Raw genomic sequence first — 24089 nt, forward strand, 5'->3', positions numbered from 1 at the left:
GTCTTTAACCTTACGTTTTTTCGGAAGATCGGTAGTTGGAAGGCTTATCGAAGCCATTTCGGAATACGGAGAATGAGAGCGAAAGAAATTCGCATCAAAGATAGCGCGACGACGAATAGTTCAGGTGTTAAACAAGGCACAAAACTGACAGAGAGGGACGTTGCGGTCTGGGACTAAACAGGTGATGCAGTAAGAATGAAAATCTCTGAGAGGTATTTGCTTTTCACAGGCAAGACAATTGTTAACTTTTTCTGACATTGGTTAGAGCAAGAAAAAAGGGTCTCCAACGGGGTACTTAGCTTTAGAAGACTTCAGGTTTGAAACTTGAAAAATGAAAATTTCAGGTAGAGGCCGACCGGCACTTGCGAAAGTACAGTTGTGTACACTTACCATAAATGTAGATGTTCGAGTGTATTCACTGTTGCAGTCATTACATTTGGGTAATCTGCTGGCAGGTTGCCCAAAGTCAGCCTGAATAATAAAGTCTTGGGTCCTGCTTCAGTTGCTGTCTCCTCTTCCATGACATCAGGTCATCAGGGTTATAAAACATGCAGCCGATGCCATTTTAGTCAGTTTTTCTTGCCCCAGATGTCAGGTGCCCCTCAAATGGGGAGTAAAAATATATATATGTATATATAAAAAAAAAAACAGAACTATATATATAAATGCATTTTTAGCAACATAAACTTTACCTTCATCTAAAAGCAAATACACCACAAAGGCTTTAGAATACAGTGATAGAAAGAGAAGTTATAGAAAAATAGGATGGCGGGTAGGTAACCCGACTGCAACAGTGAAGCCACTCGAACATCAACATTTATGGTAAGTGTAACACAACTGTACTATGTTCTTCGTGTTTCACTGTTGCAGTCATTACATTTGGGTAGAATCCCAAAGCTATGGATGAAAGGATGGAACTAGATAGCATTAGGAGCGGCTATAAGGCCCTGCAGAACTGCAGTGGCAAAGCCTGTCCTGGATTTAGAGAAGAGAGGCAAATGATAATGCTTTGTGAAGGTATGAACCGAGCTCCAAGTAGCAGCTTCTAGAATGTCTTTGGATGGAACTCCTCTGAGAAAAGCTGCTGAGGTAGAGGCAGCTCTTGTGGAATGTGACCTGATCCCCTTGGGCACAGGTTTACCATGGTGCAAGTAGCAAAAACAAATGCAGTGGCTTATCACTTTAGAAATGGTCTGCTTTCATATAGCCTTCCCCTCTGACCCTGCAGCAAATGCCACTAGTAGCTGTTCAGACTTTCTTAGAGATTTGGTCCTGTTTAAGTAGAATCTTAGTCGTCTGTGTATATCCAATGAATGCAGAATCCGCTCCCCCTTGTTCTGCGGATTTGAATAAAAAGTTGGCAGGTGAACTGTTTGGTTAAGAGCCACACTGGATACCACCTTAGGCATAAAAGAAGGATTGGTCCTGAGGGACACCCTGTATGGGTAAAATGCAATAAAAGGCTCCACAGCCATGAGAGCCTGCAGTTCTGAAACCCTTCTTGTTAAAGTGATTGCCAATAGGAAAGCTGTTTTCCAAGATAAAAAAAAAATTATCTGCAGTAGCTGCTGGTTCAAAAGGAGGTGGGGTGAGTTTTTCCAGCACAAAATAGATGTCCCATGCAGGACTTGGTGATCTTCTGGGAGGCCTTAAATTTTTGGCCTCTCTAAGATACTGTTTAAGCAGAGGATGAGAAAAGAGGGGAGGCTCCGTGTTGTAATGGGCCGAGATGGAAGAGGCATGGAATTTTATTGAAGAAAAGGATAGGCCCTTGTCAAGCATCTCAGTCAAATAATGTAAAATCTGAGGGATATTTGGCTTTGCTATGTCCGTTCCTTGTGCTTGGTTCCAAGCACAGAATCTCTTCCATTTATCAGCATAAGACATTCTGGTACTAGGCTTTCTGTTTTCCAAAATGACATCCATCACAGATTTACTAAGAGGTGTTATTTGAATAATTAAATGATCAGCCATGCTGCAAGGTTCAGGGTTTGGAGCGGAGTGTGCAGAATTTGATAGTTCTGCTGAGACAGTAGATGAGGTATTTGAGGCAAGTACCAAGGAGGGAGTTGAGACATATTCCTTAGAATTGGGTACCAGTGATGGCAAGGCCAGTCCGGAGCAATTAGGATCATTTTTGGTTTTTCCTGTCTGACCTTTAGTAAGACCTTGGAGAGAAGAGGCAGAGGGGGAAAGGCATAGACTGATAGGTTTTTCCAACTGATGGATTGGGCATCCACTTTCCATGCTTGTCTGTGATAAGTCCTTGTGCAGAATTTGTCCAGTTGATAATTTTGGGGCGAGGCAAATAGAGCTATGTCTGGGCTCCCCCATTTCTGCGCTACCATGCTGAAGATTTGTGGACGCAGTTTCCACTTGTGCGGGTCCATAAGATTTCTGCTTAGGTCGTCTGCCAGACTATTTTGTTTTCCTGGCAGGAATTGAGCATGAAGATGTATTTGGTAAGTCAAAGCTGTGTTCCACAATGCCATGGCTAGTCTGCAAAGGGGGTAGGAATGTGTACCCCCCTTATTGTTTATGTATCACATAACAGTGGTGTTGTCAGTCTTTATCAGTAGTTGTCCTGGATGAAGCAAGTCCTTGAAGGCTGTCAGAGCATTCTGAACAGCTAGCATCTTTCTGGTTGATATGCATTTGTTTTGGGCTCCATTTGCCCTAAATGCAACTCCCCACCAGGTGGGCCCCCTAAGCATAGTCTGATGCGTCTATAGTTAGGGTTTGGGTAGCAGGGGGTAGAGTGAATGACAGTCCCTTGTTTTGGTGACATGTCTCTGCCCACCAAAGAAACTCCTGTTGCAGGCAGGGAATGAGAGGAATAATTGTTTCCAGACTGTGACAATGGTGACTCCATAAACTTTTTAGGTACCACTGTAGTTTCCTCATATGCAGTCTTGCATATGGAATTAGTAGGATGCAGGATGCCATGAACCCCAAAGACTCCAGAATTTGTCTTGCAGAAAACTGGGTTTTTATTGCCATCTGTTTGAAGTATATTGTCAGTTGCCTTTGTTTGTCTGGCGTAAGGTAAGCCATCTGGGCAGTTGTATTCAAGCTTGCACCCAGGAATGTAATTATTTGAGAGGGTACCAGTTGGGATTTCTTTTTGTTTATTGTGTACCCTAGGCATGTTAGAAGCCTTTTTACAAACGTCAGATGTTGAAGAAGAGTGTCCTTGTTCTCTGCTTGAATGAAACAGCCGTCCAGATAAGGGTAAATTTGTATGCTTCTTTGTCTGCAGAATGCAATTACTGGTGCCAGGCACTTTGTAAAGACCCTGGGCACAGTAGATAAGCCAAAGGACAGTGCAGAGAATTGGTAATGCAAAAAATCTGCCTTGAAGCGGAGGTATCTTCTGCACGATTCCCTTACTGGGATATGCAGGCATGTCTCTTTTAAGTCTAGAGTCACTAACAAAGCGTTCCTGCCCAGCATAGGCAATAGCTGTTGTAAAGTTAGCACTTTGAATTTTGGAATGTCCAGGAACATGTTCAAAATTGATAAGTCCAGTATTGGACATCAGGCATTGTCTTTTCTAGGTACCAGGAAAAGTCCTGAATAAAAACCTTGTCCTTTTTCCTTTTCTGGTACTGGTTAAATAGCCTCCATATCCATGAGGGACATAACTTGTTTCCGAGCCTCTGCCCATTGATTCTGTGGCAGATCTGGCCAACCGTTTGGAATTGGCAAAGTATGGAAATGAAATCTGTACCCCTGGGATACTATGTTTAATACCCACTTGTCCTGGGTAATTAACTGCCAATTTTGAGCATTAAGTGCTAATTTTCCCCCCAAGGGGGCTGCCAAAAGATAAGTTCTTGGTGAAGGTAGAGGGAAGTCATTGAGACTGCTTACTGTAGGGTTGTGCTTTGCTTCCTCCAGATTTGGAGTTGGAGGCACCCCATTGCTTTGACCTATAAGAACCCCTATGATTGGTATCTAGAGCCTTTTGAGCACCTGGATTTGCCTTGAGAGGCTCTGTTGGACACATGAAGTTTTACTAGGCCAGTGCCTACTGAACCTGGGTGGCTGCACTTGTAAGAAATATTTTACAGTTTGCATTGATTTAGCTTTGTCTTCCATTTTCTTTAAAACCTCTTCTGCCTTATTACCAAACAGAGTATCATGCTGCAAAGGGGCATCCAACAATTTAGCTTTAACATGATCAGGCAGATTTTGCTCCTTGAGCCAGGCATGCCTTCTAATCACAGATCCAGTAACTGCGGCCCTGCAAGAGGCCTCCACGGAATCAAAACCACATTGCAAAGTATGCTTTCCAACGTGTTCTGCTGAATGCAATAATTCCTGTAATTCTTTATTTTCCAAAGAATCAGAAATCAACATCATTTTCTGTTTCAATAGGCCCATAACATGCTGTTGATATTTAAACATATGAAACTGACAGTTTATGGCCCTAATTGCCAAGGTTGCAGACTTATAAACCTTCTTTCCCCATCTATCCAGTGCCCTGGAATCTCTATCAGAGGGGGTAGAATTTTTGGCTTTAGAGGCCTTTATACCTTTGGGACCCTGTGAGATTTTCTCAGGATCAGCAGCAGGATTTTTGAATAGAAATTTGTGCGAGTCGGGAACTCTGTAATATCCGTCTGGCTTACTAGGAGCCGGAGGAAGGGAATCAGGAGCCATGCTTGATTCCGAAAACACATCATCGACAATGTTTAATACAGGAGGTATTGCCAAACGCCTATGCTGAGGAAGAAGAAGGAAATCCCTAAGCCTCTTTTTTGATTCAGAGAAATCCTGACCTCTCCCAATGAAAATGTTCCCTTAAAGTATGCAAGGTTTCCCCAAAAGAATAATCCTCAGGAGGAGATGCAAATGGGATGGATTCTTCTGCATCAGAATCCTCATAGGGTGGAATAGAAAATTCCTGATCAGAAGAGGAATCAGAAGAAATGGAAACCTGACCTGAAGATTCATAATCAGTGCCTTGCCTAGGCCTCTTAGCGGGGGGGGGTTAGGAACCCCTGATCAAGGTAATTAAGTCCTCAGCCATTTTGATCACCTGTTTTTTTAGGCATAGGGGCCTGATCGCGTGGCTCATGCGTCGGTTTTTTAGACATAGAAGATGTTTAAGATCTTGTTTTTGAGGCTGCCGTCGGTTTTATATAAAAATGTTGAGGCCTGCAAACACCCTCAGAAGCCGCTGCCTGCTCAGCGGTTCCGGACCCATCCAAGGGAGGGACATCGGCGGGTTCAATACTCTGAGAATCTCGCGGCATACCGGACTCAGTATGGGTCTCGGTAGAGGCCTGTGACTCAAGAGTAGCTGGTATCAGGGACTGCAAAAGTGCCTCACTGAGTACCAGCGAACCGGCGACTGGCTTAAGAGAAGTTTCTTCGTCAGTTTTGGACCTCAACGGTCTGTCTCTGTCTTTTCTTTGCATTTTTTGTGAACTCCGGCAGTCGGATTGCTAACCAACGTCATTTCAGGGTAATTAAATCTGGATCCAAAATATTTAGAAGCAAAAATATACCGACGCTTAATAGTGCTTTGGTTAAATCTAGCACAAAACCGACAGCAAGGCACGTTATGATCTGGGCCTAGGCAAGGAATACAGTACAAATGAAAATCCTTATAAGGTATTTGCTTCCCACAAGTAATGCAATTATTAACTTTTACAGACATCGGTAAGGAGCAAGAAAAAGTTTCCCCAACTTCGGTTCTGAAACTCGAATGCGAAAATTTCAGGAGTCGGCCGACAGGCACTTGCAAACTGCTTCTGCTTCGGGCACCGCGCGGCAAGAAAGATTGAGTAAAATGGCGTCGGCTGTATGTTTTATACCCCTGACGTCATGGAAAAAGAGACAGCAACCGACGCAGGACCCAAGACTTTGTTATTCAGGCCGCCTGAGGGCAACCTGCCAGCAGATTACCCAAAAATAATGACTAGAACAGTGAAACACGAAGAACATCTGCTTTGGGCTCTTCCACGGTAAGAAAGACTGGTGTAATGGCGTCAGCTGCATGTTTTATACCCCTGATGACCTGACATCATGGAAGAAGCGACAGCATCCGACGCAGAAATCCCAAGACTGTGGTATTCAGGCTGACTGAGGGCTACCTGCAGGCAGATAACCCAAGTGAGACGAGTCTGACTGCAACAGTGAAACACGAAGAACATCATTTCTCTCTTTGTTAGGAGTGAGTGTTCATTTAGATGGATTGAAATGTGATCTTATTTTGTTATATGAAAAGCTGTCCAACCACTGTATGTCTGGCAGTTTCTGACTGATATATACATATATATACATATACATATAAATATAAATATATATATATATATATATATATATATATATATATATATATATATATATATATATATATATATATATATATATATATATATATATATATATATATATATATATATATATATATATATAAAATGATGATGTACTAAAAACGAAAAAAAAGAGACTGCACTACAATGAAGAAAGGGCAACTTCCTCAATGATTTATGTACCACAATCTCAAATAGATGAAAAAAAGCCGGTAAGTGCAATCAGATGTACCAGCTTTTTTCTATTCCAAGAAATGTACTCAATCATATATGTATATATACATATACACATACATACATACACACACACACACACACACATATATATATATATATATATATGCATACACACACACACACACACACACATCTATATTTACATACATGTACACACAAATGTATACGTGTGTGTGTGTGTATGTGTATATATATATATATATATATATATATATATATATATACACACACACACACACATATACACACACATGCATACATACAAACAGATAAAGAGAAAGACAAATTTTATGTATATATATATATATATATATATATATATATATATATATATATATATATATTTACATATGCATACACTTACACTGCCACCAACACCCACACATATGGGGCCTTTGAGTCACATCTTCTCACTACTACTCAGCCAAATGATTAGGACGTTTAACATAGTGTAACTTGTTAGAAACAGAATGAGGTTCTACTAAGAAAAGAACATACTGGTTAAACAACACTCTCAGAAGCCCAACACATGTCCATACTTCAATCCCACATTAAGGAAGTAGCCAACTGCACTAAATGCACAAACAGTGGCATCATGGCTAAGAACTAAGCCGACACAAGAATAGAGAAAGGGGATTTTAGCGTTAGGGATGACTGCATATAGGGGTTCAGAGAATATGCAACAGGGAGCTGTAATTTAATGGAGAAAACCTGCAAGGAACCTAGGTATTGAGACCAAATATCTAGCAAGGGAACTGGAAGAAGCCAAGAAGACGTCTGGAATGCAGGCTAGAGACTGTCTCCTGTATCAGGGATTAACATCTGAGCACAGGCAAAGAGAAAGGGATAGGAGAATTGTATGTGAAAGGCCTGGTCTATTAAAGTTTTTTTACTGAATCTAGAACAGAATCCACTGTTAAAATAAGGATAATTAGTAGGGCATATAAAATACTGCATGACAACTATAGGAATCAATCAGAGGAGGTTAGAAAAGATTGGGAGGAAAAAATGGATTAGCATTTCACAAGAAATAATGGGAGGACATATGTGTGACTCCCAAATATGCAGCAAAGCCTAGAAAATGTGTGATTTTTGCTTGGAAATGCTGCATTAAGTTTTTTTTTATACCCCAATCAGACTCCAAAGAATTCTTCATCATGTAGATGGCAAATGTTGAAAGTGTGATAGGGAAAAAAGAGGCAACTTGGAACATATGTTTTGGAAGTGTAATCAGTTGGTAGAGTATAAATTCCCAACAGAGCACTTTGACAGAAATATAGGGCAAGCAAATAGGTGTAACTAAGGCAATGACTCTTTTGATTTTTTTTTTGGAGCAGGCATACAGTATCTGAATTACCTAGACATAGTAATGCCTTGTTTACTAGAAAATGGAAATCAAGGTCTAAACTAACTGCGCCTGAAATATTGAATATTGTAACAGAGATAAAACAACTGAAATCTTTAGAAAGGGGTAGGAGCAAATTACATAGATAAAATGGAAATTGTAAGAACAGTGCATGCAGACTAATGTCTTGGAGGAGGAGTGAGGTTTACGGGAAGGGAGGAACTGATCACTTAATGTAATGTTAAATTGATGCTAAATGTACAAAAGAATATATGTGATATATAATGTTTGCCTCTAGGGATATGTTAATATGGTTTGTTTTATTTTATATAAATGTATGTTTGCCTCTGTCCTAAATGACAATTCCATAAAGGCGTTAAAACTACAAAAAAAAAAAAAAAAAACAGTGGGATCATGGCAGTTTGAGGATTTTCAGGATAGGAAACTAGTGTTAGTGCTTTATCAGTTCCACCACAAACCCGAAGCTAAATGGGCTGGTACTTCTTCCCAACATTTTCAATCTACCCCAATCAGCCTTAAATCTCACTGCAGATCTACACTCAAACCACTCATTTTCCTGGAAATATGTTCATGGATACAAACAATTACTGTGTGAAATAACTTTAATCATTAGTATTGTGTTAAGGATGTTGCATTGACTGAACCACAATCTCAGAGGAGGCTGAGGAAGACAATCTTGATAAAAAAAATTAAGGTAAGAAAATAATGTGGTTGTAGTTCATATGCTCAACATCATACTAAGCAACAAAGTGTCAATGGTTCACTGACTGTCTTTTCCCATGTTTTTGTGCATGTGTGTGTGGTTTTATCTCGCATTTCCTTCATGCAAGGGACAGAGCCCTCTGCAGCCTTCTGAATATACATTCCTGCACACACGCACACACAGGCACATACACAGACACAAAAATTTATATAATTATTCCAGAAACACCAAACCATGCTGTATATTACATAAAATTCTGGGGGCAAATCCGTAGATGACCAAGTATAAATTAGTTGACAAAGTGTTTATTCCCATTTCTCACCTTTCCTCACAACTTTTCTTTTCAACTCCATGCCACCTGCCTAGTGTTTCATGTTGTGGTGTATCCATAATGTATCTTTGCCTTTCCCTTCTACATTTTCACTGTTCAGAGTCTTTTTGTAGTTATTCTTCCATCCTCTTTACCATCTTGGTAAATTCACTATACACACAAAAACAGCTTATATCCCTCTCCCTAAATGGTCTCTAGGACTGAAAACAGTACTTCAGATGAGGTACTTTTGATACAATCCAGAAAAAATGATATGCGTCTCTCTCTGGGTCACACTCTCTGCAGTGTACCCCAGAAATGAGCTAGCCTCCAACACTGCACCCTCTCCCTGCACCATGTAATTAAAGGTGATCACCATACCTTTCTTTTAATTTTGCTCATCAAAGGGGCACTGTATTCTTAATAGTTCCTTTGTGTTAAGCTACAAAACAGCATAATCTTACTGGAATGTCTAAAGTTCATTTTTAAACATATTATTGTATTAACACTCCAAAATCGTTTATTTAATTAAACGTCCAGCTCAGCAGGATTACCACTGAGTGCAGTGCACACCTCCATCTGTCTATCCCTGACATTATAACTGTTAGTCAAGAACACACAAACTGCAGAAACCTTGACGCCCACCGCTTCATAAAATGCTAAACATTTAACCCATTAATGAGGTAGCCTCATCCTCCAGCTTATGAAATCATTAAAAAAAAAGAATCTGACTTTGTTTTAATGTTTTTCTTATGCATGAGAATAAAGTACCTTTTTGGTCCGCTGAGCTGGTGCTGTTCACAGAACTGGTGGAGGTTGTCAACACTGTTGGTGTAGGGCTCTGGCTCACTGAGGACACAGTGTTTACCAAACTCATAGACTTTGCCATCTCTGTGCTGGTTTCTCCGGCTTTCCTCACATGAACAATGTTAGCGAAAGTGACTGAAATTGATACGAAATGTATCTAGCATTAAAGTATATGTAATATCTACATTTTTTCTGCATACAATTATGACATATGTAGACTTCACCCACAACAGTTTGGAAAAGGACAGGGTTAACCTGATACAAAACAGTTTTCCAACAGCTGCTACCATGACACACCTCAGAAATCATTTCACATTTTACTACAGTGTTTAACAAAACCCTTAAAACAGAAAAGTAATACTTTATATCTGACGGTCCATTATTGTAATGGCTTGAAAACTCACTTTATTGCACAATCATTATTCAAAAACAAATTTATTTTGCAGAAAACTAAAGAAAATGTAATGAAGCTTGCTTTCCTCCTTGATGCCACTTAGAAGACAGTGTCAACACTGAGATGGAAATTTGTTTCTATCAATAAAGTAACCAGTTATTTTACAATGTACAATGTAGTGAAATTAGTCTCAACTCCACTATTCCCACTATGAAAACCTGCAGTACGTTAAGTCTAATGCAACACTGATACTGATATAGTTAAATAATTGAATAAGCCCAAATATTACTACAGCCTGTGGAATTCAGTGCAATAACTAGCCTTACAGAATGCCTGCAATACTATTTTTCTCACTAAGCTACAACCATCAAGAACTAGTCTTCCAAATGAAGAATTTAACAGAAAATAGTGTCAGTAGCTGAGCAGGCAGCACACTTGCTTTGGTGCTGTGGATTGTATTCTCACTACTAGTAACTAAATTTGATATTTAAACTGCCAAAACTGCAGTGCAGCATTAGGGGTTTATGCATTCCTGAGGGTTCCATCCTTTGGATTAAATATTAAACAGAGGACCCACCACTTGAGCTGGTGGCAGCTCAATAAGATGCAAAAGATCCCACAGCACTTATCGATAACATATTTTTTACTTATAAAAATCAAACATTAATTTACATGTAGACAGACATAAACATACATGTACTACCATCATTATTTACACATATTTGCAATATATAAAAAGAAAACAGGTGTTATTTCTGAGAATCTGACTTCCAGACTCCCACCCATTCTACCATAACCACAATCTTATTTATCTTAAGATGTCAGACAAAACCCCTTATTTTGTTACACATAATTTCAATTGTCCTAGTCCACCACAAAATCCATGCTATATCCAATAATGTTCAATTGTGCAGCTCATTTTGTTCTTGCTTCTGATAGCCACACAAAATCATGGCCATGTTTGTCTTCTTTGTTGATAAGTCCTTCAAGTGGCTTTTTGTTGTGTGTTTTCACTTTTTCACATTTCAGAAGTTTCAATCTTTACAATCAAAACATACTCCTTCATTTAGTGTTTTACACATCATGCTTCCTTTCACAGACAATTTCTTTAAAGAAAGTCTCCATAAAAAAGTCTTGACATACTGTCAAATGCTTAACATCTCATGTCTATTCTGTATCTATTTTTCATACCTATACTTAAATGTCCTCAAGAATGAACAATATGAAACTTATGTAATAGTTCATTATACCATTCCTTTCTATTTTCTATAACCTTCATTATATTTAATTTCCACACTAATATTTTCTCTTGATTCCTGTATATTTTAAATTTTCTAGAGACTTTTTCCCTTTTATAAAATTTTGTTTCCCCAAAACATTCATATTTTATTCTCTGACTATGTGACACAATCCCTTCACCTTCTCTTATTTTAATATCTAATATAGATGCAAACAGCATAAACAAACAGATTTATTAATACAAGTCCTCCATCCTTTTCAGGTAAATAAAGCACCCCACTTTTTACAGGATTTAATCTGGATTCCCCATATCAAATGAAATATCATAGCTATAATGCACTTTTCAACTACTTTAGGTAACATGAACAAATTTGCAAATAAGCAATGTTATCTAAAACAACAGAATTTAGTAGGTATACTTTTTTTCCTGAAGCTCATCCTAAAAGTTTTCCAAAAATTACAGATCTCTCAACTGGTCACCAATTCTTTCCATTCATCTTAACTTGTTATATTTTATAAAACCTGATCTCTAATACAATACCTTATTCCTAAAAAAATACATTCTCTATATCTTTAATACATCCTCTAAACATTTACACTTCTATTTACTTAATTCTAAACAAGCATCTTTCAATATCATTCCCAAATCTATTAAGTCTTCTTTCATACAGCCCTTATTTTTTTGCTATGACTACCAAATCATCTGCATGGATAAAAGTACAGGAATTTTAACTTTTTCACATATCACATATGCAGCCTCTGCCATAATGTTTTGTATTTCACCTGCAACTGCATTCATTAATAATGAAAACAGTACGTTGCTCACTGGGCAACCCTGCCATAAACCATACTGAACTTTAATTTTTTTTCACTCATTCATCCATTTACCAAATTATTTTATTTTACAGCTGATGTGTGCAGACTGCAATGATTTCAATATTCTTCTTGGATTTCTGCAGTCAAGTACCATCCTACACTATCAAATGCATTGTTTATATCATATACCATAAGATTTGGTTCCTCTCCTTTATTTATGTCATCTATCACCTCTCTCAACAAAGGTAACATCTCCTGAATTTGTCTTTCTCTCACACCATATATTCCAGGCATGACAACTACTTTTATCACATTATCAAATGTTATCTGTTTGATTTTCATAAAAAATACAAACAGCATTGTTTAGAGACAAATCTCCAATTTTCTGCATGTATCGCCCCTTTTTTTCATAAATAGCTTTATCACACCTTCACAGACTTCGTGTCTACAAAAAACACAAGTCATCCATTCATTTAAGACAATTAAGAAAAAATGTTAACTGCAATTTGTCTATTTTTATAAATTTCAAATCCAATGCCATCTAAACCAGAAACTGAATCTTAACTAATCATAACACCTCCCTTTTTAACTCACTTAATGTATTATTTCTTATTACAAATTTACATACTTCACTTGAAATTGTCTTCATCCTCTACATCTTTACGTGTGTTTTTTTTTTTTTACTATACTTCTTCCTATAATATCCCACGACTGGTACTCATAACGTCTTTCTACTTTGTTTTTAACTTTCAAACGTTGTCTTGCATTTCTCTTACAATAGTGTTTTTTTTTTCCTTAACCACTTTTACTAGAAAAGGATATAAAAATAAGTTATGCACTCACCATAATGTTCCATCCATGTTGTCCATTTTCATTCTTCCTCAACTGTTGGGTTCAATCCAGTCTTCGGATCTGACTCATCTGCTTCTTCCAGCTCAGATCTTATTTGTTGCCCACAGAACTATCATGTAGCAAAGACTTATGACACACAACAGAATCTGAGACTCAAGACTCCTCTACAATCCTTCGATCTTTCCAATTAAAACAAAGGGGGGGGGTTGGCGGGAGGGAAGCTGAGGAAGAATGAAAATGGACAACACAGTTGGAATGTTATGGTGATTATATTTCATTGATTCCTCAACTATTGGAACAGCGTCTCCAGCTACCTGAATCCTGTGAGGACTCTGAGGAAGGATATTCCTGAGCATGGCTAAGCTAAAAACAGCATTTCCCCTACAGATCAGATCGAATTTGTAATGAGCAATAAAGATATAAGGAGTAGCCCAAGTTGAAGCCGAACAAATATCATCCGATGAAGTTCTGGACAAACTGGCTGAAGATGTTGCCATAGAACTGGTAGAATGAGCTTTTGGTGGTTTTGGTAAAAGCAGACCCATTTTTTTGTAAACAAATACAATAGAGACAGTCAACCATTTAGCTAAAGTTACTTTAGAAACTGAACAGAAAAGGAAACAAATAAATGTTCAGATTTCCTCAAACTTTTGGTTCTGTGCAAAAAGAAATGTAACTGTCTGTGAACATCCAAGAGATGTAAAGAATAGTTGTGTAAGAACTCACCATAACAATAGATGTCACTCCTCTGCTGCAGTATTCTTTACATGAGGGAGTTGCCTGCTCGGGCAACCCGACATCGGCCAGTATACCAAAGTCTTTTTCTACATTAAGGTGTGTGCTACGTCTTACGTAGACAGCTACTGGACGTACGCCTTAAAAGTGACGTTCGCACACACCATCCTCAGTGAAGGCCAAGGTGGAGAGACAGTCCAAGGAACAGTCAGTACATCCAAGAACCACTGGGACAGAATACTGCAACACAAAAGAGAAGGACATCTATCATTATGATAAGTTCTTACACAACAATTCTATGTCCTATTCATCTGTTGCAGTATTCTTTACATGAGAGAAAATACCAAAGATCATGCAGAGAGGGAGGTGGAGTTAGCTGAAGAATTTTCCAGGAAGCCATGATGGCCCTGGCAAATCCAGGCCTAGATCTGGAAATGGAATCCAGCTTGTAGTGTTTGGTAAAGGTGCGGACAGAGATCCAGGTAGCTGCTTCTAGGACAGAATTGGTGTCTAGTCCCTTGAGAAAGGCATGAGAGGAGGACACTGCTCTGGTAGAATGAGCTTCGATTGCACAAGGAGGTGCTTTTCCATGGTAGGCATAGCAGATGATAATGGATTTGGAAATCCAGTTACAGATGGTCTGTTTGGACAAAGGCAATCCCACAGCCCTGGGGCAAAAAGAAACAAATAGCTGGTTAGATTTCCTAACAGGTCGTGTTTTGTAAGGTAAAATCTGAGTAGTCTATGCACATCAAGTATGTGCAAGATCTTCTCACTTTTGTTTTGGGGAGAGAGGGATAAGGCTGGTAAATGAATAGCCTGGTTGAAAGACGACTCATTAACTACTTTGGGCAAAAAGGAGGGGTTAGTGTGAAGGGAAATCCTGTCTTTGTGGAAGACCAAGAAGAGTGGAGAAGCTATCAGTGCCTGGAGCTCGGAGGCTCTTCTGGCAGAAGTTACAGCTAGCAGTAGGACAGTTTTCCAGGTGCAATGTTTTAAGGACCTAGAGGAAGCTGGCTTGATGGGTGCGAGGGTCGGTTTCTCTAGCACAAAGTTAAGATCCTGGGGGGCCAGAGGCCTCCTGGGAGTTCTAATATGGAGGATGCCTTTGAGGAATTGTTTGGCCTCAAATCTAAAAGCTAAAGGAAATGAAAAAGACTGATATGTGGAAATAGCTGACAGACGTGCTTTTACTGAAGAATAAGCTAAGCCAGAATTAAGCAGCTCACACAGGTATGAAAGAACCAGAGGGAGATCCACTGTTGGTGGTCCAGGTTTTAAGAGAGACACCAGATAGAAAATATTTTCTATTTGGAGAGGCAAGATTTCTTTGCATTAGGTTTCCTGGCCTCCTGCACAACTTGAAGCACATCCTCAGAGAACAGGTGTCTAAAAGGTATCAGGGCTCTATCACCCACAGAGTCAGTTGTAGAGTTTCCAGGTCTGGGTGGGTGAAGGAGCCCTGGGGCTTTGTGTGAGTAAGTCCACTCTGTGAGGTAACCTGTGATGATTGCCCTTGGCTAGGTGCAGAAAAAGGGGGAACCAATGCTGTCTTGGTCAATAAGGAGTCACCAACAAGATTTTTGGTCTGTCAAGCAGGGCGTTTGGAAGGAACAGAAGGTGAGGAAATGCATACAGAAACTTCCCCTTCCAGGATATTGATAGGGCATCCAGTTTCCATGCCAGAGGGTAAGGTTCTCTGAAACAAAATTTTGGAAGTTGAGGCAAACAAGTCTATCTGAGGAATATTCTATTGGTGGACTATGTAGAGGAACACATCCCTGTGAAGCATCCATTCGTGGGTCTGCGTTGAGCATCTGCTCAGTGTGTCTGCCACAGAGTCCCGATTGGAAGGGGTGTAGACCACCTGCAGAGAAAACTTAAGTTGGTGGACTAGTTCCCAAACCTGAATGGCGAATCAGCACAGGAGGTAGGATTTTGTACCCCCTGCTTGTTTACATACCACAGAACAGTTATGGCGTCTGTGTAGATCCTCAGCTGTTCTGGGTTGAGGAGGGACTGAAAAACTGAATTGCTAGGCTCAAAGCCATCATTTCTTTTACACTTATGTGATCCTTTTCCTGAGATGGAGACCATTACCCTTGCACAGTATGTGGGTCCACTGCAGTCTCCCAGCCAGTATCCATCTGTGTACAGGCCTTGAGTTGGGAGCAATGTGCGAATTGGGAGTCCTGGGTTGATGGACATTTGATGTATCTACTACAGGAGCTCTTTTTTTAAAGGACAGCCACACTCTCAGACTCAAAAACATGTTTATTTCATCATAATTTGGTGTATCCTATATTTTAACACCACTCTGGGACTATTTACAGGTTTTTAAATTTTTTTTACACATAATTTCTGATACTAACCAGATAGGGTCTGGCATCTTGAAGTAATTCTGATTGTTTAGTCTTCCTCTAGGTATCCCACAATGCAGTGCTCATCTGCAAAAAGTTGCATCACGCAGGCCTCTTTCTTCCTAAAGCTCTTGTCATTGCACTGATTTTACATGCATACACTACTGTCTTTCAGTCAGGTTTAAGTAACATTTCATGCCGTTCAATGACTACTTAAAACACAAACAGTGCAAATGCCATAGAGCAGACTTTCAAAGTGCTTTTTACTGCTGTTTCTTTTTAGAATGGCTAAACTGCAGTTTTTTTGTGAAGCCTGAATTGTACTACTTTGACTCATCTCCCATCCCCCTTCACACTTAACTTCCCTAGCTGTCAAAGTGCTAAGGGTAATTTGAGCTGGTACCTGCTGTGATTGACATCACAGCAGGGGATTTGACTCATGTACTGTTTCCTTGTTCTAGCCTTTACTTTCTGTATGGGTAGGGGAAAGACCAGGGAGCTGTGACATCACAGCATGGGTGGACTTTTAGGACAGTCATGGTGATATCAGTTTGGGGAGGGAATTGGCCAGAAAACTGCTGTATTCAGTGGCCTTGATGACATCAGTGAACTGGAGACTTTTTCAGGGCGGGATAAAAGTTTTTTGAAAGTGAAACCATCACAGTACAGTAAGGTACTGTCCTACTGGAGAGAAACAGTCAATTTAAAATATTTAAAATGCTGTATTGTTGTTTATTCGTAGTAGGGACAATAAATAGGGAGAAAAAGGACAGAGAAGTTGAGCACCTAATAACAGAATCCCATTGTTGTCCTTTAAGCAAGGTAGGAGAAGGATTTGAAATTCCAAAGAGTGGGCATGTTGTACCCACACCAACTTGAGGAACCACTGAAACTTCCTCATGTGGAGTCTTGCCAGGGGCAGCATAGGGGATGGTGGAAGCCATCAGTCCTAGGATTCTGAGAAATTGCCTTGCTGACAAGTGGTGCAACGGAAGGATCCCTGAAAAGGTGTGACAGACCTCCTTAGCCTTTTGGGGTGGAAGGGACAGTATCATTTTGCCTGTTTGGAATCTGCACCCCAGAAAGACATGTTCTTGAGATGGGATGATGGTAGATTTTTGGAACTGACTGTTTATCATAGATGTTGTAGGATGACCATGGCTGAATGGAGATCCCTCAACAGTTTTTCTGGGGTGTTTGCCTGGAACAGGAAGTTGTCCAAGTAAGGGAAGGCTTGAATGCCTTGGAGTCTGCAGAAAGTGACTACTGGTGCTAAATATTTTGTGAAGGCTCTTGGGGCTGTAGAAAGACCAAATGGTGAGGCCAAGAACTGAAAGTAACAGGATCGCACAGAGAAATGAAGAAATTTCCTGAACTTGGGATGAATGGGAATATTTAGATAGGCATTTTTGATGCCTATGGCTACCAGACAGGCCTGTGGGAGGATTTGAGGAAATGGGGACTGAAGGGTGAGTATTTTGAAGGAGGGTACCTTTAGGAAGGTACTGAGGAAGAAAAGGTCTAGGATGAATCTCCAGGGGCCTTCCTTTCTGGGAACTAGGAACATGCGAGAGTAGAAGCCTGTTCCTTTTTGGGGTGTGGGCACTGAATATATGGTTCCCTGTGGCAGCAGGTCTGCCAATAATTGGGGGAAGAAAGTCATCTGATCTGCAGGAGGTTGTGGGACACCCCTGAAGAGAGGCACCATGTGCCATGTCATCAAATATTTGTGTTTTATGATGTACAGCACACAGGCATCTTGTGTTATGGAATCCCACGCTATTAGGGATAGGGACAGGCAAAGGGAGAGAGGAGTAGTTCAAGAGAAAGAGGGGTAGTGCAAGGGAGTCCTGAGGAGTCAGGAAGAACCTGCTCCATCAGGAAAGGGCTGCTTGGCAATATGGAAAGAAGAGGGAGCTGAGAAATTATCAGATTTCTTGCTCCCCTTGAAGGGTTTGGATTGGGAGGCCCGGGATTTCCTGCAGATGAAGACCTGTTTTGAAGGATAGTTCCTGTGAAATTTTTGAGATGGAAAGACCAAGATATGTTTGAGGTCTTTTAACTCATTATTCTTTTCCTGCAGTGACATGAAGAGATCAGCTGAAGCCTTACCAGATAGGGCATTGCTGACAATGGGAGCATCCATAAGCTTCCATCCTCAGGGAGGGGTTGAAGCCTCAACCAAGCAAACCTTCTCGGTACTGAGGCAGAAGCTACAGCCCTGAAGGTAGCCTCAACATTATCAGAGATGCATTTTATGGCGTGTCGGGCCACCTGTGAGGATGCAGCAATTAGGGAAGAAGCCAAGGCTTTATTTTCTGAATCTGACATGTCACATACTATTTTAGATAATTCTGACATAAGTTCCAGGGAATACTTAGTCATATGCATTTGGTAATTCAAAGCCCTAAAGGCTAAAGCAGCTAAAGTGTAGATTTTCTTCCCCAAACACTTTAGCTGCCTACTGTCTTTGTCAGAGAGGGGGAGAGAAGTGTAACGGGGGGGACAGTGAAGCCTTGTCAGAGGCTAGAGAGATGACAGAGGGGTCTGCCACAGGAGCCTTAAACAGGAAATTGCAGTATCTGTCCGGCTTCTTAGGGGCTGTAGGATGTGAGTCAAGGGTGTAGGGACATGGAAGCAAAGACATCCAGGAAAGCAGGGATAATTAGAGGGATAGCTAAAGAGCTAAGGGTCTCCACCTGGTGGAGGTAGTTGTATCTTTTTTGTACCTCAGACATTTGAGAGCTGTCCCATTTAAAGTAGTCTCTCATTTTTAGAAGGGTTTCTCCAAATGAGATCTCCTCCATAGGAGAGTCCGTCCTACTAGAATGTTCCACATGGGAGGTGTAGTCTAATGGGGAAGGATTTTGTGAGGAGTAGGCTAAGGAGTCAATGTCCTCATCACAGAAAGAATTTTCCTCTGAAGTAAGTTGATGTCTGACCCTTTTTTGGGGGGAGGCAGGCCAGGAGAGAGGTGGAGCAGGGGACTCAGTGGAAGGCCTCATGGCCATGAAGGCCTAGAATAATCACTGGCCAAAATTTTGCCTCTCTTTCTGAGGGTCTTGAGGAGATGAGGAATGTTTGTTTTTTTTTTGTTTTTTCCTAGCAGGAGCATCCATCTGATGTAAAGTAGAGGGTTAGGATGTAGGCCTGCACTCAAGCACATCCAATTCGACTTCTTCCATAAGACATGCATAATTCTTCTAGTGTCTTCTGAAAGAATGAGCCTTGGTACCCCCTGGACATCCGTACCTGATGTCTGTGAGGCCTCCCTGGATGTGCTGGCATCCAGTTCTAAGGCGGCCTGTAAAACTGGCTAGACCTGAAGATCCAGATCTGAAGCAGAGCATTTCTCCTGGCTATCATGTGATGTGCCTTGGGAGAGATGTCTGCAGGGGGAGGTGCGGCTTTAGATTCAGGCGGAGACCTTCTGGCCTTTCAGTTCATGGCAGACTCAGTATTCGGGCCAGAGGATCCCGCCATCATGCTTTTAGCAAGAATTTTCAGGCACTGGTTCTCTAAGTATATTGCAAGGGACGAAAGTCGACTATGAAGGGTCTTGGGGATGAACAACTGGCAGACAGAACAGTTTTTATGGTCATGGTGGGGCCCAAGAAAAAAAAGTACTGCAAATGATTATCCTTGTGGAATCTGTCTTCCACAATCACACTTCTCCTTCTTGGATGACATTAACTATAAGCAAAAGAAATGCAACAGCAAAAGACACAAAAGGTTCCCAGGGCAATTATCTTTAGTAGAAAACTGCAATTCCGGCAGCAGAGCGACATCTGACACTGGCGATCCGACTGAGGGCAAAAAAGTTCTGAGGATGTTGGGCGGGTGTGTCGCTTTTATGGCCTACGTCCGATATCTGCCTATGTGAAATGTACCACACACCTTACAGTAGTAAAAGACTTTGGTATACTGGCCAATATCGGGTCACCTGGGCAGGCAACTCCCTCATGTAAAGAATACCGCAACAGATGAATAGAAGGATATCATATATTCTCCTTTATTTGAGAAACTTGGAAAGAAAACTGGAAGGTTGATAACCTGATTAACATTGGGTTTTGACACCACCTTAGGTAGAAAGGAAGGAATGGTCCGTAAGGATACACTATCCTTGTGAAAAATCAGATAAGGAGGTTTAGATGACAGAGCTTAAAGCTGTGAGACTCTTCTGGCCAAAGTTATAGCAACAAGAAAAATAGTTTTCCAGGTCAAAAATTTGAATTCACACTCAGCTGGTGGTTTCGATTCTGCGGTGGTGCAGCGGTAGCGTTGTTGCCTCTCAGCAAGAGGTTCTCCCATTCGATTCTCGGCTTGGTTTGGGAGTGCCTTCTGTGTGGGGTCTGCATGTCCTCCCTGCTGTCGAGTGGGCGTTTGAAAGACATGCATTGAATGGGCGTGCCTTCGTTGAAGGTTGGGTGTCGGGCTGGCAACTCGACACCATAAAAACCAACTGCCAATCATTAGTGGACCGGAGTTCCGCTGTGGCGACCCCTAACCGGGAAAAGCCAAAAGACCAACAACAACAACTTAGCTGGTGTTTCAAAGGAGGTTGTGTTAAGACTTGTAAAACAACATTTAAATCCCAAGGAGGTCTGAGTAGGTATACTCCTCTGAAAAAGGCTTTGGAAATCTTAGAAAAAGATAAGGTCAAATTCATAGGTTGGTAATGGGCTATTGGCCCTAGGGCCTATACAAGCCTAGCCATAACACTTCCCTGGCTATTTCTTCCCACACTATTTACTTCCCTGGACCACTGTCTAGCAAGGCGACTGACATGATCCCTGGGGTGTATTTCCTTTCTCCCATCCAATCATCAAGGTTCCTTTTGAAGAGGGCAAAGAGGTGCTCTACTTGACAAGTATGGGCAGTCTATTATGGAGTCTGGGGAGTCTCTGGGTCAGGAACCTATCCCTCCAGCATGTTTTGTTTATTATGATGACAACATTTAGATCCCTGGAGCATGTGGCTCTGAGGGATTGGGATTTCTTTAAGTGTAGCATATCCAACAGCTCTGGGTTTGACATGGCCTTGTATGTTAAGCAGAGATCGTCTCGGAGTAGACGATAAGCGACAGAGTACAGCAGGAGTTTTTTAAGGCAGTCAGCATAGGGCATCTGCTTTAGGCCTGTGATTCTTTTGGTGAGGTATTCTGCGGCCTTTCCAGTTGTTGCAGATGTCTTGAGAGGTACATACCAAATGGGGCGTTGTATTCTATAATGAGTCTAATGAGGGATGAGTAAAGTGGGACAATGACCTCCTTTTTTCTGGATGAAAAGCCCTTAGTGATGAGGTGTGCCACATAGAAGGATTTCCTGACTGTTGTGGCGATGTGGTTATTGAAGGTGAGACCACTGTCCACCTGTGTCCCTAAATCTCTTATCAAACATTCGGTGTTTAGTGTACTGCCACCTCTGTGATAATTCACGGGTACATGTTTTTTCCAAAAGGGGATAAAGTACAGTTGTGTACCTACCATAAATGTAGATGTTTGAGTGTATTCACTGTTGCAGTCATTACTCTTGGGTTATCCTGCTGGCAAGCTACCTGCAGTCGGCCTGAATTCCAAAGTCTTGGTCCGGCGTCGGTTGCTGTCGCCTCTTCCCTGACGTCAGTGGGCCAGGGTATAAAAGATGCAGCCGACGTCATTTTCTTCAGTTTTTCTTGCCACAGGTGTCAGGTGCCCCCAAAAGGGTAGGCTAAAAAATACGCCAATAAACATACATGCACTAAGGTAATCATTTCCTTCATCTACAAGCAAATACACCACATAGGTTGTATAGAACAGAGAAGTACAGATAAGACCCAGCAAAAGAAAGGGGGATGGTGGGAGGGTAACCTGGACTGCAACAGTGAATACACTTGAACATCTACATTTATAGTAGGTACACAACTGTACTATGTTCATTGTGTTTCACTGTTCATAGGTTCATACGGTGATGAATGTTGCAGTCATTACTCTTGGGTTGAATCCCAAAGCTGAGGAAAGGTGGCTGGGGCTAAATAAGATTAGGAGAGGCTATGAGGCCCTGCAGAACTGCAGTGGCAAAGCCTGCTCTGGATTTAAAGTAGAGACGTAAGTGGTAGTGCTTTGTAAAAGTGTGCACCGAACTCCAAGTTGCAGCCTCTAAGATGTCTTTGGTTGGTACTCCTCTGAGGAAGGCTGCTGAAGTGGCTGCTGCTCTGGTTGAATGTGGTCTAATGCCCTTAGGCACTGATTTGCCATGTTGTGAATAGCAGAAACGAATGCAATGGCCTATCCATTTTGAAATAGTCTGTTTTGAGATAGCTAACTAAGAAAACTGCGAAAACTGCACTCAGAAAACAATCACAAAATCCAAAAGAGCGCCTACTGCTCTCTTTTGGATTTTGTGGTTGTTTTCTGAGTGCCTCTCTTGCCTACTGCGCTGTTTTGAGATAGCCTTTCCTTGTGATCCTGCAGCATATGCCACTAAAAGTTGCTCAGTCTTTCTGAAAGCTTTAGTTCTATCCAAGTAGAAGCATACCTGTCTGTGTCCAAAGAATGCAGAAGTCTCTCACCATTGTTCTGTGGGTTTGGATAAAAGGTAGGCAAGTGAATGGTTTGGTTAAGGGCCACACTGGACACCACCTTAGGCATAAATGTCGGGTTTGTCCTCAGAGAAACCCTGTCTGGATGGAAAATGATAAAAGGTTCCACAGCCATGAGTGCCTGTAACTCCGAGACTCGTCTTGCAGAGGTTATTGCTAGGAGCAGAGGTGCTTTCTAGGATAAGAATTTTATATCAGCTGTTGAGGCTGGCTCAAAAGGAGGCAGTGTGAGTTTTTCCAAGACATAATTGAGGTCCCATGCAGGCATTGGTGCTCTCCTTGGAGGTCTTATGTTTTCGGCCCCTCTGAGGTACTGCCTTATTAAAGGATGAGAAAAGATAGGTGGTTCTGTATTGTAATGGGCTGAAATGGCAGAGGCATGGATCTTCATTGATGAAAAGGATAGGCCTTTGTCCAGCATCTCAGTTAAGTATTGTAAAATCTGAAGAATGTTTGGTACAAACGTGTCAATTCTTTGTGCCTGGTTCCAAGCACAGAATCTCTCTTCCATTTTTCTGCATAAGATTTTCTGGTACTGGGGCTCCTGGCCTCCAAAATGACATCCATCACAGCTTTGGAGAGAGGAGTGTTCTGAATGACTACATTATCCGCCATGCTGCCAAATTTAAGGTCCTGAGTTGGCTGTGCAGGATCTGATTGCTTTGTTGGGTCAGTAAGTGAGGAATATAAGGCAATGTCCAGGCTGGACCTTGAGACAAGTTCTTTAGGATTGGGTACCAGTGCTGGCGTGGCCAGTCTGGGGCAATCAGTATCATTTTTGGCTTCTCTTGTCTGACCTTTAGGAGTACCTTGGAGAGGAGAGGCAGTGGAGGAAAGGCACATACTGTTAGGCTTTTCTAGCTGAAGGACAAGGCATCCACTTTCCATGCTTGCTTGAGATAAGTCCTTGTGCAGAATCTCTGCAGTTGGCAGTTGTGAGGGGAGGCAAATAGATCTATGTCTGGGCATCCCCATTTCCTTGTTATCATGCTGAAGACTTGTGGATCCAGTTTCCACTTGTAGGGATCCATGAGGTTTCTGCTTAGTTCGTCTGCCAGAGTATTTATCTTTCCTGGCAGGAATTGTGCTTGCAGGTGAACTTGATAAGTCAATGCTGTGTCCCACAAAGTCATGGCTTGTCTGCAGAGGGGGTAGGAATGTGTACCTCCCTGCTTGTTTATGTACCACATGACTGTAGTATTATCCGTTTTAATCAGTAGCTGTCTTGGATCAGCAGGTGCAGGGGGTAAAGAGTCAGGAGACAGGCTGGACTCTGAAAATACATCATCTACAATGTCTAAAACAGGGGGGATAGCAAGAGGCCTGTGCTGAGGTAGTAAAAGTAAGTCTCTGAGCATTTTCTTA

General features: G+C 41.3%; 1 protein-coding gene across 4 annotated transcripts in view; it reads right to left on the reverse strand.

Moving 5' to 3' along the window:
- Positions 1-24089, reverse strand: part of POGZ (pogo transposable element derived with ZNF domain) — a 2357128-nt gene that overhangs the window by 1033700 nt on the left and 1299339 nt on the right. For 3 of the 4 annotated variants that reach the window (XM_044080633.1, XM_044080632.1, XM_044080635.1), the window contains one exon: positions 9714-9884. The exons of the other annotated variant lie outside the window; for it this stretch is intronic. In XM_044080633.1, the coding sequence (XP_043936568.1) occupies positions 9714-9884 (171 nt within the window). The remainder of the gene's footprint in view (positions 1-9713; positions 9885-24089) is intronic. 4 annotated transcript variants of the gene reach the window in all.

Source organism: Protopterus annectens, chromosome 8.part0 (genome assembly GCF_019279795.1).
Source record: "Protopterus annectens isolate FY-2018-M chromosome 8.part0, PAN1.0, whole genome shotgun sequence".
Taxonomy (NCBI): domain Eukaryota; kingdom Metazoa; phylum Chordata; order Ceratodontiformes; family Protopteridae; genus Protopterus; species Protopterus annectens.